The 15,221-nt window shown below is 48.8% G+C and overlaps 1 protein-coding gene across 1 annotated transcript; it reads right to left on the bottom strand.

Annotated features, from left to right (window-relative positions):
- Positions 1-6,489: 6,489 nt before the first annotated feature.
- GPR50 (G protein-coupled receptor 50) lies at positions 6,490-11,278 on the bottom strand. Its single transcript, XM_004284079.1, has 2 exons — positions 10,974-11,278; positions 6,490-8,081 (listed from the first exon to the last, which is right to left on the bottom strand). The coding sequence occupies exons 1-2, from the start codon at positions 11,158-11,160 to the stop codon at positions 6,490-6,492; spliced, it is 1,779 nt and encodes a 592-aa protein (XP_004284127.1). The 5' UTR covers positions 11,161-11,278.
- Positions 11,279-15,221: the final 3,943 nt, after the last annotated feature.

Here is a 15,221-nt window from a genome sequence, read left to right as displayed (position 1 = left end):
CCATTTGCAGCAACATGATGGACTTGGAGCATATTATGCTTAGTGAAATAAGTCAGACGAGAAAGACAAATACTGTACGATATCACTTATATGTGTAATCTAAAAAGACAAAAAACAAAAAACTACCGAATATAACAAAAAGAAACAGACTCACACATAGAGAGTACAAACTAGTGGTTACCAATGGAGAGAGGGAAGGGGGTGGGGAAAGATAGAGATAGTGGATTAAGAGGTACAAATTATTATGTATAAAATAAATAAGCTACAAGGATATATTGTACACCACAAGGAATATAGCGATATTTTATAATAACTAGAAATGGAGTATCACCTTTAAAATTGTGATTCATTATGTTGTACCCTTGAAACATATAATATTGTACATCAACTATACCTCAATTTTAAGAAAACCCAACATCGAATACTTTAAAATGATGAAATTTATGGTAAATGAATTATAGCTCGATAAAAATGTTTATGTATTTACTATAGAAAGTGTTAAAACATGTGTGTCTTTTCACATATGCATTTTGGTTTTGTTGACAAAATCACATACCATTCTCTGCTTTTTCAACTTAATATGACTTGAAGATTCCACATCATTAAATCTTCCTATGACAGTTTTTAAAAAGAACTGCTGATACGTCCAACAACACTCATGCTTCTCAAAAGCATGTTTACCAAAATTAGCCAGATTCAAAAGCATACATGTTATTCTATTCCCCTTAATGAAATTCAGAAATGGGCAAAACTGATCTGTGATATTAGAGGTTAGACTAGTGGTCAACTTTTGGGGAGTTATTGACTGAGTTGGGGCATTTAAGGGCCTTCTGGGGTACTAGAAGTGTTCTGTATCTTCATCTGGAAGATGGTGATATAAAAATATGCCTATAAGTAAAAATCCATTTATCTGTATGCTTAACATGTTTGCATATCATTGTATATAAACTATAGTTCAATTAAAAATAAAAAACAAAAAATAAATAAATAAAAAACAATGTGGCATTGGTGCAAGGCTAGACAAACAGACCAATGGAATAGACTAAACTGCTCAGAAAGAGCTTGATGATTGATGATAGATAGATAGATAGATAGATGATAGATAATTTTTATTTTTATATGACTAACCAATCTACAACAAAGTCTCCACTACAGTTCAGTTGGGCAAAGGATGGTCTTTTCAATAAATGGTGATTAAATGAAAATACGAACCTTGACTATATTAAAAAATGAATCTTGACCCCCTACCTCACACCAAACACAGAAAATTAACTTCAGACTAAACATAGACTTAAATGTTAAAGGCAAAATAATAAAGTTTCTAAAAGAAAAACTAGGAGAATATATTCGTTATATTAGTCAGAAATTTCTTAAACAGAAATTATTAGTCATAAAAAAAAAACTAATAAATTGCCCTTCACAATATTAAGGATTTTTGCTCATCAAAAGATACAATTAAGAGAGAGAGAAGGCAAACCACAGACCGAGAAGATATTCGTGAAATACATATATTTGTATCCAGAATATATAAAGAACTTCTACTTCCAATAAGAAGACAGGAACCTCAGATTTAAAACAGTCAAAATATTTGTTCAAACTTTTCACTTTTTAGAATATCCAAATGGACGATGACCATGTGAGAAGATGGTCAACATCATTATTCATTAAAGAACTGGGGCTTCCCTGGTGGCGCAGTGGTTGAGAGTCCGCCTGCCGATGCAGGGGACACGGGCTCGTGCCCCGGTCCGGGAAGATCCCACATGCCGCGGAGCGGCTCGGCCCGTTGAGCCATGGCCGCTGAGCCTGCGCGTCTGGAGCCTGTGCTCTGCAACGGGAGAGGCCACAACAGTGAGAGGCCCTCATACTGCAAAAAAAAAAAAAAAAAAAAAAGAATTGAAAACTGAAAATACAATGAAATAGCAGTAGACATCCAGAAGAATATCTAAAATTAAAAGGGCTGAAAATGCTGAATGTTGGCAAGAATGCAGAGCATCTTGAATTCTAATGCATTGCTAGTAAGGATATAAATTGTTTCAACCACTTTGGAAAAATATTTGGCAGTGCTTACTAAAACTAAATACACATATACTCACGACTCAGGAATTCCAATCCTAGGTGTATTTCCAAGAGCAATGAGTTCATATATGTACCAAAAGGCATGTACAAGAATGTTCGTTAACAGCTTTCTTCATAATAGCTCCAAACTAGAATACACACCGAATGTCCACCTATGGTAGAATTGATAAGAAGTTCTTATACTCAATACAATGGAATTCTACACAGCAATAAGAAGGATGGACTGCTTCTACCCAAAGTAATATGGATAAATCTCACAGACAAAACGATGAGTGAAAGAAGCCAGATACAAGAAGGTATATTCCGTATGCTTCCACTGAAATAAAGCGCGAGAACCAACAAAACTAAGCTGGCATAATGGAGCCTTCTAAGTGCTGGAGATGTTTTGTATCTTGATTTGTGTGGTGGTTACATAGGTGTGTACATAAGTAAAAATTCGTTCAACTTTACACCGAAGATTTATGCACCTCACTGTATGTAAAATTATAACTTTATATAAAATTAAATGAAAAGGCATGTACAAAAATCTTTATAGAAGCATTTTTCATAGCAGTCCCAAATCATAAACAACCTAAAGGTCCGTCAATAATAGAATCAATCTGTAAATTATGGTATATTCATATTGTAGAGTACTACAGAAAAATGAAAACACACCCCAAACTACTGATACAAAAACATGACTGAATCTCAAAAACATAACTAATTGAGCCAAAGAAGCCAGACGAACATATGATTTAACAATTCCACTCCTAGATATATTTCCAAAAGAATTGAAATCAGGGAGTCAAATACTTGTAAATCAATGTTCGTAGCAGCCAAAAAGTGGAAATAGCCCAAATTCCATCAGTGGATGAATGGACGAACACGATGCGGTGTATCCATACAACCGAATATTATTCAGCCATGAAAACAATGCAGTACTGACACCTGCTACAACACGAATGAACCCTGAAAATATTAAGTTCAGTAAAAGAAGCCGGACCCAAAACGACAAATAATATATGATTCCATTTATATCAGGTACCTAGAATAGGCAAATCCATAGAGACAGAAGGTAGAATAGAGGTTACCAGGGGCTGGGGGAGGGGGGAATAGGGAGTTCTCGTTTAAAGGCTACAGAATTTATGTCTGGGATGATGAAGAAGTTCTGGAAGTGAACAGTGGTGATGATTGCACAACATTGTGAATGTACTTAATGCCACAGAATTGCACACTTACAAATGGTTGAAATGGTAAGTTTTATGTTATGTATATTTTATCACTATTTTTAAAAAGAAACGGGACAAATGCATACTGCACGCTTCCATCTATATGAAGTTCTAGAACAGGCAAAACTAATGTATGGTGATAGAGGTCAGGACAACGTTTGCCTTTGGTTGGAGTATTGACTGGAAGGATACAAAAGGGAGCCTTCTGGAGGGTCAAAGGGGTCATTACACAGGTGCATACCTGTGTAAAAATATGGTCAAACTTTCACTTTACAGTATATACATTATATTTCCATTTACAAAGAAAATAAAGAGGAATAGAAACTGGGGGAACCGCCGTTTAAAATTTGCTTCCGTTTCTTTATCCCTTGATCATGGAGACTTCGGCTCACCTGGAGGCAGATTCTCTCTTTGGGGAAGTCGGTAAGATTGGCCCTTCTGATTCTACTTGTATAAAACCAGAAGCTGTGCGTTGTCATGGAGACAACTACAAAGCACCTTAAAACTGACCGCAGAGATTCAGCGTCTTGCCTTGGTTACTCATAGTGGGCGTGGCTAGTCAGAGATGTGCTTATGAGGCTTCTTGACTTTGGGGGTGGAAAGGGACAGGATAAGGGAAAGAGGGGCAGAGAAAAATATTTCTTGGCCATGTATAAACAGGAGGCACTGCGCTTCAACCGTTGCTTGTTCCCATTGGAGTGGGTTATGGGGGCAGAGGTGGGGAGGCAGGAATGATGAACGCACCTTGCAGGTGAGCAGAGTGGATGAAGTGGCTGCTTTCATAAGACTTTGTAAGACTCTGGGCATAAGCAGTGTTGCTTCGGGCACCTCAGAGCAGAGTGTGAAACAAAGCTGTAAAAAATGCCAAGAGTTTCTTCACCTCTCCCATCACCTCTCAGAACCCTGCACCCAGTTCGGAGCATTGAGACGCAGCATCCTTGGTTTGAGCACTTGCAATCTTACCCAAAGCAAAGCTCCTTGAGTGAGGGCAGACAGGGAGAACGTGGAAAACATGGGGAGAGGGTGGCAACTGTAAAGCGATTTGAGCACACGAGCAAGCATCCTTTTTGCATGTCCAGGGAAACTAGGCAGAAATGTTGACAAGGAATCAGCCTGAGGTACAGCAGCCACTCTGTTGGGACCACTGTAATTTGGGCATCAGAAGTGAAGCTGACCTCAGCTTATACTTACAGTCTAGTTAAACCTGGATAAAACAACCATATACATGCCTAACTCCGTGGGCCTATGTATATGTGCGTGTTTTAATGTGTATACTTTCTTAACCAAATTGATATCCTACCATGTATTCTTTTGAATCTTTTATTTTTATGGAGTAGTCTGTTTGGGGCATTACGTCGTCATTGGAGATTCTTTTGAGGCTATGTTCCTGAGGCTAGGACGTTTGCCCAGTTGCTGGGGTCTTCCCACCTAACTTCCAGCTAGAGAGGAACCCACCTGTCTGCCCGCCCCTCACTCCTGTGCCTCTCCCCCACTGGATTGTGGGCTCCGTTACTTGGTCCCAGTAGCCTCCGAAGTTGTGACATAATTGGGGCCCAGCTCCACTCCTTCCATGGGGGTAAAAGAGGACCCGTTTTCAGAAGCCTTGGCAGTACTAGCGAGAAGAACCCACCACACCCAGGGAGCCCTCCTCTGCCTCCAGCCCGCCCCGACCTGGCCACAGTTTGCTAAGCCAGGCAACTGTGGAGAGAGGGGTCATGTGACTCGCCCTGGAGTACAGCAGGGAGGGCACTTGCATCTGAGTCTCTTGATCCCCCAAGGGGTATGCTTTTCCACCCACCCCCAAGCCTCCCCACAAGTGAATCTGGTGGAGGAAGCAAATTTTATTCACAGATCACACACCAAAGACACAAAAACACTTATTTAATTGCTACCACAAACAGAGAACTAACTTAAGGCAGTATAACACATTTCCACTTATCCTTACAATCTTTTGTACAGTAAACTTTAAGTGTCAATTTGAATCAATAATCGAGATTTTTATTAAACAACGTTTTCTTGAATTCTAGAGAAAAATCACTTCCTGGGCTGTCAAGTGCGACGATACAAGACATCTACACCTTAACACGGTGGATCACAGGACCTCAGCCTCCCCCCACCATCCCCACCATAGCTGGGAGGCTCAGAGGGATGGGGCAGGAGGGAACGGCTTTTGAAGCAGCACTTGTTTACAAGTCCAGGCAGTACTCCATTCACTTCTGGCTACCAGTTATTCCCTCAAATTCCCTTCTGAATGAAAAAGAAGAATGTAAAAACTGATTGCGTAAAAACATCAGGCTGTGTATAATATTAAAAGCATGACTGTAACTGATCCTAGCAACCATAAGTTTGGATGTGGGGAGAAACCAGTTTATGGATAGATTTGTTTTTAAGGAACTAAATGGAAGAAAATCCTGGCAAATACTATAAAAGGTAAAGTAACTACGAATAAAGTAAACACATATCATTTGCATTCGTGTTTGACTACGAAAATCAGCACCAATGTATTTGGTGCGGCAATATCTTTCCTTTTGCCATTTGATCTCATAGGCATAAATATTTATTTTAATAAGAGCTCAGTAAATTGTGTTCTTCAGATAGGGGTCATATTTTGTTGCTGGAATTTAGAAAGGAAACTGTTTCAAATACTTGTACTTTATCGCAATTGCCTTTCTTACTGCCGTTAAATGTACAATAAATAGTTAAACACATAAAGCTCTGCGGTCACATTCACTTTACAGAAGGCTTTACCACAGCGCACCTTTACCATTGCGCATGCGCTCCTCCCCCACCCACCCCCCCCTAGAGGAATGGGAGAAGAGAGCAGGAACAAGGAGAAGGAAATGAGGAGTGGGGAGAAACGGTTACACAGGAGTGGGGAAAAACCAGTCTACAAGTTCAAGGATCACTGTGGGCTCACAGCCAACCACAGGAGGAAAGGGAGGCTCAGAACAACAGAAGTCAAACTTGAGGGGAAATTGGTCTCTAAAGGAGCAAGCGCGCGCGCGCACGCACACACACACACACACACACACTCACACTTTTGCAGACATAATGGAAAGGAGGAGTATGCCTGAAAGGTAGGTGTAGCTTACACTCTCCGTCAGTGTCTGCATGTGTCTGTGTGCAGATGCACTAAGATATCTCACTTTGTATTACATATGCTAGCCAACCTTAACAGTGGACCACTGCTCGGCCGCCCCTAAGATCACACAGCCACTTCATCAGAATCAGCTTCAACATCAATAACCACAACCTCCTGGTAATCATCGGTGGCAATGGTGACCACAAAGGGGTCAACAGGGGCAGCAGCAGGCTCCAGCGGGCTGGCAACAGGCTTGGGGGACTCAGCGGCAGGGCTGGAGGCGGGCTCAGGGAGGTCAGTGATGTCACACTCCAGGTGGCCAGCAGCAGTGGGCTCAGGCTGGCCGGCGATGGCAGGCTCCAGGTGGCTGGTGGCAACGGGCTCGGGATAGTCGGCAGGCTCGGGGTGGGTGGTAGCAGGCTTGGTGTGGCCAGTGGTGGGTTTAGGGCAGCTGGTGGCAGGGCTGAAGGTAGCCTTGGAGTGGCTGCCAGCAGGGACGTGGTGGCCAGTGACAGGCTTGGGGTGGCTAGAGGCAGGCTTGAAATAGACAGAGTCAGCCTTGAAGTGGACAGAGGCAGGCTTAGGGTAGACAGTGGCAGACTTGGGGTGACCAGAGGTAGACCTGGAGTGGCCAGAGGCAGATTTACGGTGGCCAGAGGCAGGCCTGGAGTGACTAAAGACAGACTTATGGTGAACAGAGGCAGATGTGCGGTGGGCAGAGGCAGACCTGGAGTGGCCGGAGGCTGGCCTGGAGTGGCCGGAGGCACACTCAGGTTGGCCAGCTGCAGCATCACCAGGTAGTGGAACATTTCGGACGCTCATCGGTATTTCCTCCACAGCAGTACAGGCTTGTTCGCGGGCTCGGTCACGGGTGCGGGCGCGGGCGCGGGCGCGGGCGAAGGCTCGGGCCTCCCGCATTTCCCGAACATCAGTGATGAGGCCAGAGAAGAACTGGATAGGATGCCGCATAGCATGGAAGATGGTAAAGTATTCCCTTCGGAAATTCTCATTGAGGAGACCGTAGATCACAGCATTGAGGCAGCTGTTGAAGTAGGCTACAAAGTAGGATGCAAGATAAAGCCAGTTGGGGACCTTGCCTGCCATCTCCTTTGGACTGACAGCCACCAAGACAGTGAGCACGTTGATAGGACACCAGCACCCTGCAAAGAGGAGGAAGATCACAAACATGGTTAGAAAATTGCGAACCTCGGCAAGCTGGTTGTCAGGATTCTGCCCAGCCTGGTCGCGGACTGCCAGCACTTTGGTCCAGATCCTCACGTAGCAGAAACCCACTATGAGCAGAGGGAGGACAAAGTGGATGCAGACGATGGTCACAGCAAAGGCAGAGTTGTTCAGATAGTTGAAGATGCAGGTGTAGGTGCGAGGATCATACTCGATGGTGCCAATGTACATGTTGGGCAGGACAGCCAGGACGGTCATGATCCAGGTGACAACCAGGTAAATGCAGGTATTGCGCACACTGAAGATGCGCTCATACTGGAGGCTGTGACAGATGTAGCAGTAACGGTTGATAGCAATTGCCACAATATTGAAGATAGAACCGACCACACTCAGCCCTGTGATGAATCCAACCATCTGGCACTGTAACTGGCTCATATCCCAGCCACCAACGGCCATGGCATGCAGCATCAGAGGATAGGGGTAGACGGCCACCAGCATATCAGCCACAGAGAGGCTAACCACGAAGATGTTGCCTGAAAAGCATATTGGGGCGGGGCGGGGTGGGGCGGGGGTGGGGGTGGGGGCGGGGGAGGAAGACAGAGGAGAACAAATGGTTACATTTGGAAATCTACAAATATAAGCTGGAAGAAAAGGCCAGCTGGAGTCGTGACAATTTCGACTTCTAGAATTCTTTTCAAGAAATACAGTTGTGTTTTTATTTTTAGTTACAAGCATGTCCCAGATGATTCCGATGCACAAGCAGGTTTGGGGGACCTGTCCTTTGACAACCTTTTTTTCCTTTCAAACAACATCATCTCTGCTTTGGGAAAAAAGTGAAGTCAGAAAGCAGTAAACACGAAAGCCCGTTGGGGAGCCCTTCACACTCCCACACACACAGACCTGCGGCCATCATTTTGAACAAAAACAAAACGCGAAGTTTTGGCGGAGTACGGGTGGGGGGAGGGAGGGAGTAGAGGGGAGCTGGATGGAGCTGTCTGTCGGAAACAGGCTGGAAGGTAGGGACTGGGGTGGGTGGAGAGATTGGAGGACTGTCAGGAAGCCTCAACCTCCCCCAACCCCGAAAAAAAAATTAGCCCTCTGCCTTCTCTAACGTACCATCGCATTTACAACGCAAACATGTCTAAAGAGAACTGTCCGAGAAAGGGCATGTCGTTTTCTTAAGCGGTCTTTCCCAGCGGGATCAGACAGTAATCTAAGACTTAGCCCAGTAAATACTTACCATTTCAGAGGTAACCTAAGAGTAAAAACTGAGGGTGGGGAGAGGCCCTGTAAAATTTAGCCTGAGAAAGTGAGCAAAGAGGGGGAAAAATCAGGAAAATCCCTGCAAGGATTAGCAGAATTGCTTGCTTCACGCGGGTCCCCGAGCAGAGCCGGGCACCAGCACGTTCGCCGCCCTGCACACTGGTTCCAGGCCCCCGGTCCCGGGCTTTACTGGAGCCTGCGGGCTAAACAGGAAAGTGCCGGTGGTGGGGGGGGGAGCACTCCTGCTTTGTAGGGCGGCGGGAGGAACGCTGTTTGTAAAACCTGCAAGGCCAAGTGCAGATGCGGAGCGCTTTCTCTGGAAACACCTCATTGCTAATTAGCATTGGTTTGGCAAAATATTGCACTTCATCTCGGACTGGGAGAAAATGAGCACTTTTAAAAGGGCAAAGGAACGGCTCGTTCTGCTTCCTTCCGCCAGCACTGCCAAGGCCAGGCCTCGGCGCTTTCTACCCAAGAGGGTCTTTCTAGGGTTTTCCCTCAAAGTAATGAATTCGGAGAAGAAAAGAGGAGAAGAGAGAGGGCAAAGACTTAAAAACAAAACCACAACAACGCTAAAAACCTTTATTTGAATTATGGAAGGAAAGGAAGGTGAAGGAGAAAAGGAAAAAAGAGAAAATGGACTTTGCAGGTGCCCCACCCCCCGGGGGCTCCGGGGTTGGGCCCCTTGGGACCGCACTGCTGGAGCGCACGTGAGATCCAAGTGTGCGGCCCCACGTCTCCGGGGGACCGAGGAGAAATCAGACACACCCATCAAAAGTTTAAAAGAAAACTTTTAATGACTGTGTGCCCGTCACGGCATTTGGAAACTTCTGTGGTGTTTGTGATTCCTCGTCCAAGCAAAGTAATCCCCCAGAGAGTGGCGGCCTCCACTCCCCGGCACCCCGCCCGCCCGGGTCCTGTGGGTGCCCGACCCCCTCAGACCCCGCCCCCTCGCTCCCCTCTGCCCTCCGGCCCCAGCCGGCCGGGATCCAGGCAGCGGAGGCCCTGGGCGCCGCCCCTTCCCATCCGGGGCCCGAGCTGGGCGTTTGGGCCCCTTGGCCCCTCCCCCACCTCCCCTCTCGAGCCCTCTCCCGCCCAACCTGCAAAGGCGGCTCAAGGCTCCGCAGCGTCTGCCGCCCCCGCCCCCGGCAAGGGGCGCAGCGCCCTGCAGCCTCCAGCACCGTCCCCCAGGCCCGCTCGCAGCCGGCCCCCTCCCCTTGGCACTGGCAGGCCGCGAGGGGAGTCTCGCTCGCCGCCCCACCTCGTCCCACGTCCGCGCGCTCTGCGGTCTCCCTTGCGCCCCCCACCATCCCCTCTGAGCTCTCCTGCAGCCCTCCCGCGATCCTCACCGGTTCTGCCGTCTTCTGTGCCCCCGGGACGCCGAGCTCCCGAACCTTTCCGCCGCCCCGCCCTGCGACCCCCGGTACCCCGCTTACGGACTTCGGGGTCTCCGCCGCCGCCGCCGCCGCCGTCGCTGCCGCCGCCTGCTGCGCCCAGCCGGCCGCTCGCCTCTCTCCGCCGTGCGCCCTGGGACGGGCGGACGGAGCTCGGCTCTGGCGGGCTCAGACCGCCCTGCTTCACACTCAGGCGCGGGGGTCTGCGCTCCGCCGCCCGGGAGCTGCCCGGGAGCCACCCTGGAGTCACAGGGCTGCGGCGAGCGGGGACTCGGCCGGGCTTGGGCTCGGCCGCCGCGCTGCGCTCCGGCAAGCGCCGCCTCAGCCGCCGAGAACTTAACTTTACCGGAGCGGGTAGCAACCCCGCTGCTCCCTCCGCGTTAATTCCTCCCGCGCTGCCTCGGCGCGGCCACCTCTGCGGCGTCCGGCTCGGCGTGCTGTCCCCGGGCGGCCGCCGGACTCTCCGCTCGGGTGCCGGCTCCCTCTGCATCAGGTTCCCGACGGGGCCGGGCTCGGCGGTGTGCCGCGCACCGCAGGGACGGGGATTTGCACTTGGTTGCCCAGAGCTTCTCCGAACCTCCGCAGCCTGGAGAAGCTCTGAGTTTATGGGCCCCCCCACCCCACGGCGGAACATCATCACTCAGGCTCGCAGGGAAATGGGGAGCAGGATCCATCCACGGGTTCCCTATTGCAGGAGCCCAAACTAACACCCTAGGTAGGGGTTGCAAGTGGCTGCACGGTGGGTAGGGAGAAGGAAAGGGGTCTTACCAGAATTTCGGAGCTTCTTGTTCTTTGACACAGCCAAAATGACCATGGAGTTGCCGATCAGGTCTACGACTATGGTGATGACCATTGCGCAGAACATAAAGATGATTAGAGCCGGTGGGTAGTCTGGCTGCGGCAGTTTACAGCCGACACAGCCGTATGGGCTGGGAACTGCCAGGGTAGGCCTCATGTTGCTGCTGGAGACCGTTAGGTCCTCCCAGCCGGGTCTGGACAGCGAACACCTGCTCTGTCGCCAGGAGCTTCAGGAAAGCTGTCACCCCTCCGAGAGTCGGAGAGCAAATGACAGCACTCCCGCCCCTCTCCGATGAGCTTTTAAAGCCTCAAGAGGTGGCTAGCCCCACCCCAAATCCCTCCCCCCGACCAATCAGAGCTCCCTGATCACCCCCGCTTTGATCTCCAACTCTTTTTGGACAAATCCACATCGAGGTGTCGTCTTGCTTCCGGCTGCCTTGTATGTGCTTCCCCTCTAGCCGCTCCGCCTCCCACCACATCCCCTAGGTACCCTGCGTCGTGACCAGCTCAGAATCCACCTCCTCCCCACCAGCCACTGCGCATCCGTTTCTAGCAAGTTCTCCCTCCCTCTCTTACGCAAACACCTGGCAAAGCGCTGTAGATTGCAGAGCGGGGCTATAGGGTCCCTCTTGGGGGTCCAGTGCCAACCCAAGCTTGTCTGAAGCCCCCAGCAGAGCATGAGGAGTGGCCAGTGGCCCCTTGGACCCTAGGTATTCGCCTCTGCAGTCTCCTTGAGAGGTTCATCCCATCCCAGTGTTTTGCCTTTTCAAAGCCTTCTATACTCCGCGGAAAGCAGGGGACAGCTGCTGGGGGCTTCCATCCCCAATCTGGACAGCAGTCTCTAGGGAATTTATTCCCACTCTGGTGCTTGGCAGGAGCTGGTTGGCTCCCTTAGCAGCAGCAGCGGGTGGCACTCAATCCGGTCCCCGACTTGTGTTTTCCTTGAGGAGATGGCCCCTACGTCAGGCTCTGGGAGCAGGGATCGTGTCTGTACTCTGGGAGTGAGAAGAGGTAGATGGTGGCCGCTTGCCCCCAACTCTGGGGCAAGCGAGAGTGAGAGCGCGTCCCCTTCCCTGCTGCCTGGCGCCCTGGCTGCGGGAGCTTCGAGGCTGCTCTGGGAAAAAGTAAAACGGGGGATAAAGCCCTTCTCTTGGACTGCCACTCCTCAAAGAAACCCGGGACGAGGGGCTCCGACTCCCGTCCCCTCTCTAGGTGCTCCGCACGCCTTACGGAGTGGCGCGGGGCACTCGGGTAAGCTCGGGGAGCTGTGCCGGAGCGGCGGGACAGGCGCGGAGGCGCTGGGCTGCGCAGCCTGGAAGCCACCGGCAGACCAGAGGCCCCCGCCCCAGGAATAACTCAGCTCAGTCCTTTTCCCTTGCGGGGGGGTCTCATTTCAACCTCAACTGGGTCGGGCCGCCCCCTGCCCCGCGAATCTCCCTCCGCAGGCGTCACAGTTCCCTGCGGTGCGCCCAGGCTCTCGGAGCGCACGGGCTACGGGAAATCCGAAAGATTCGGGCTACAGGGGCGAGATTCGGATACTCGTTCCCTCAACGACCTTGGTTACGGGGGTGGATTTTGTGCCGGCTACTAAAAGTTATGACTCTTGTTGAGAAACCTCCCAGAAAATTTCAGCAAGCACCTTGAAACTTGTCCCAGACTAGCCTTCTTGCGGCAGTGGGGGGATAGGGGGTTGCACTGTCCCGGAGCGCCACCGTCTGGACACTGCCGCCCTCCTGACCCGCGGGGAAGGAGACGGACACAGGGGTTGGGGGCTGGGGCGCGTTCTGCGAGGGACTTCAACATTTAGGGACCTTTGACGGAAAGACAGATACGACTGAAAACTCAAGAGTGCATGCACTTTCTCTCGCTGAAAAGTCCAAACTAGTAATGTGTCTCCTTGTTTGACGATGAACCCCTCACCCCGATACTGCGCACGCTACTGAGAAGAGAATCGGCATGAATAACGATCTCCCGCCTGGAGCCTTTTCTCATTCATTATCTCATCGCCCCCCCGTCGCCTGGATCCCCGGCCGCGCGCTGTCTGGGCCGGACTTAGCCAGGATTAACCGTAAAGGCAGCACAGCTATGCTATCCTCCCTAGGCAACTGTGAGCCCCGAAAAGAGACCAAAGCCGAAAGGCCGCCCACACCGTGAAGCAGTTCTTCACATCTGGCTGCTGATGCTGGGTCCCCGAGGGTTTGGGTCCTTTTACTCGTGGCAAAGAGCGGTTTTTAATTCAAATAAACAAAAATTGGAATGAGAAAAGGAAATCAGCATTCTAATGACTTAAGACACTGGAGTGTCCCCTACCCAAGCCACCTCCCCCCACCCAAAGTCTTGTAAACAGAGCTGGCAAACTGTTATCCAGTGCACTGTACTCCTAGATGACGTGACCCCAGAGCAGGCGGAGGCCCAGGACACTGGAAATTCTGGATGGACTCTGGCCTGGACTTCCTTGGGACTGAGGGCCAAGCAGGAGAGAGGGTGACCTGAATCCCCTGGCCCCTGCCCCTGTTTGAACACTGCTCGATCGTGACCTCATGGGGCTTGTATTTTTCAAATACTAGACAAGTAGGAGAAGCAACTATTTTAATAATGGAGGGGCAGAGAATTCTGCATCTGGTTAAATTAATTTTCTTATTTTTATGAATTATCTTAATAAAAATTCTGAACGTAGTCCCTATCCTAAGAAAAACAGATGGATATCGAATCCATTATGTGGTTGCATATGAGGAAGAAAAGCGGTCAGGCTCTGCCCCAGTAGGACAGGATCCACAGGCAATAAGTTCAATTATTTTGGAAGTTAAGGGAGTAGCTTTTTATTGGGTAGAGTGCAGTGCATATGGTTTATTTAAGCTTCCAAAAGATTTTTAATTAAGTGTCTTTCTAAAAGGGCTGCTACGAAGTGCTAATAACCGGCGATGGAGAGAAACACTTTATTGGGGATATGAAAGCTATTAAGGTATAGATTCACAATAGAGGAGAGCTAGGATGTTCCCTGGGGATCCCAGGAAAACCGTGGAAACCCATATGGAAGTTGGGAAGGAGAAAAAGCGATGGATAGTGGACAGAGAATGTATAGAGAGTTTGCAGTCCTGGAACGCAGTGAGTGTGGTCCTTTCCCCTAGGTCACTTATTATGAGATTAGGGAGACCAGGGAGCCCCAAAGGACCCCCAGGACTGAAAGCTCGGGACATCCCAGGCAGAGGTGGTGCCGACTGGTGCTCTGTACGGAAGGTAGACATTAGAAGATTTTTCCCCTCTTCTTGTTGATACAGAAACCTCTCATCTTAGCCTCCACATTTCTCATCTTTTTCTTTAAGGTTTTTTTTTTTTTTGAAGTATAGTTAATTTACAAGATTGTTTTAGTTTCAGGTGTACAGCAGAATGACTCAGATATATATATTTGTATGTGTGTGTTCTTTTTCAGATTCTTTTCCATTATAGGTTATTACAAGATATTGAGTAGCGTTCCCTGTGCTATACAGAAGGTCCTTGTTGTTTGCCTATTTTTTATATAGCGGTGTGTATATGTTAATCCCAAACTCCTAATTTATCTCGCCTCCCCCCGCATTACTCATCTTTTGAAAAACTGAAGATCAGGGTGGGCCTGGCAGTCAGGGTGGCAGCTGGCCACTCTTTCAAAGTGAGTGAGAGCAAGCGAGTGATTTTTTTCTGCACACACAAGGATAGTGCTACATCTTCAGACCTCTTATTATAGAGGCAATGGCAGGTTACTTTTCATCATCCTTCTTGTTCACCCTCAAGTACTATAATGATACCTCACTTGTAATTAGTGCATTGTAAGTTTAAATAATAATTTTATAATTTCAAAAAATCCCATCAGTACTATAATGATGTTCACCCTCAAGTACTATAATGATACCTCGCTTGTAATTAGTGCATTGTAAGTTTAAATAAGCTTTTTAGAGTTTCCAAAAGTCCCATCAGGGATATATTCTCACAACAATGCCATTTAACAGGTGGGGAAACTGAGGTGCAGAGAGGGCAAAGGGCTTCCCCAAGGCCATGCCAAGGTTAGTGGAGGAGCCTCTCTCCCACAGCCCAGCTTCGGAAGATAGCGTTTTGCTCTGAGACTTGATTGGGTGGATTCTGTGTTCTCCTTTTTGTTGTTGTTCTATTTTTTGTTTGATTATTTTTATTGAGATACATTCACATACTATATTCACCCTTTTCAAGTGCACAATTCAGTGTGGG

Source organism: Orcinus orca, chromosome X (genome assembly GCF_937001465.1).
Source record: "Orcinus orca chromosome X, mOrcOrc1.1, whole genome shotgun sequence".
In the NCBI taxonomy this organism is placed as follows: domain Eukaryota; kingdom Metazoa; phylum Chordata; class Mammalia; order Artiodactyla; family Delphinidae; genus Orcinus; species Orcinus orca.
Note: the sequence above shows the minus strand (reverse complement) of the source record. Positions and strands in the feature narration are given on the sequence as shown.

Bases quoted from the DNA above. Each gene is read 5' to 3' on its own strand.
- GPR50 (XM_004284079.1), bottom strand. From the start codon at position 11,160: ATGAGGCCTACCCTGGCAGTTCCCAGCCCATACGGCTGTGTCGGCTGT. The intron at 8,082-10,973 runs GTAAGACCCCTT...TATGCTTTTCAG, and splicing joins CAAGAAGCTCCGAAATTCTG to GCAACATCTTCGTGGTTAGC.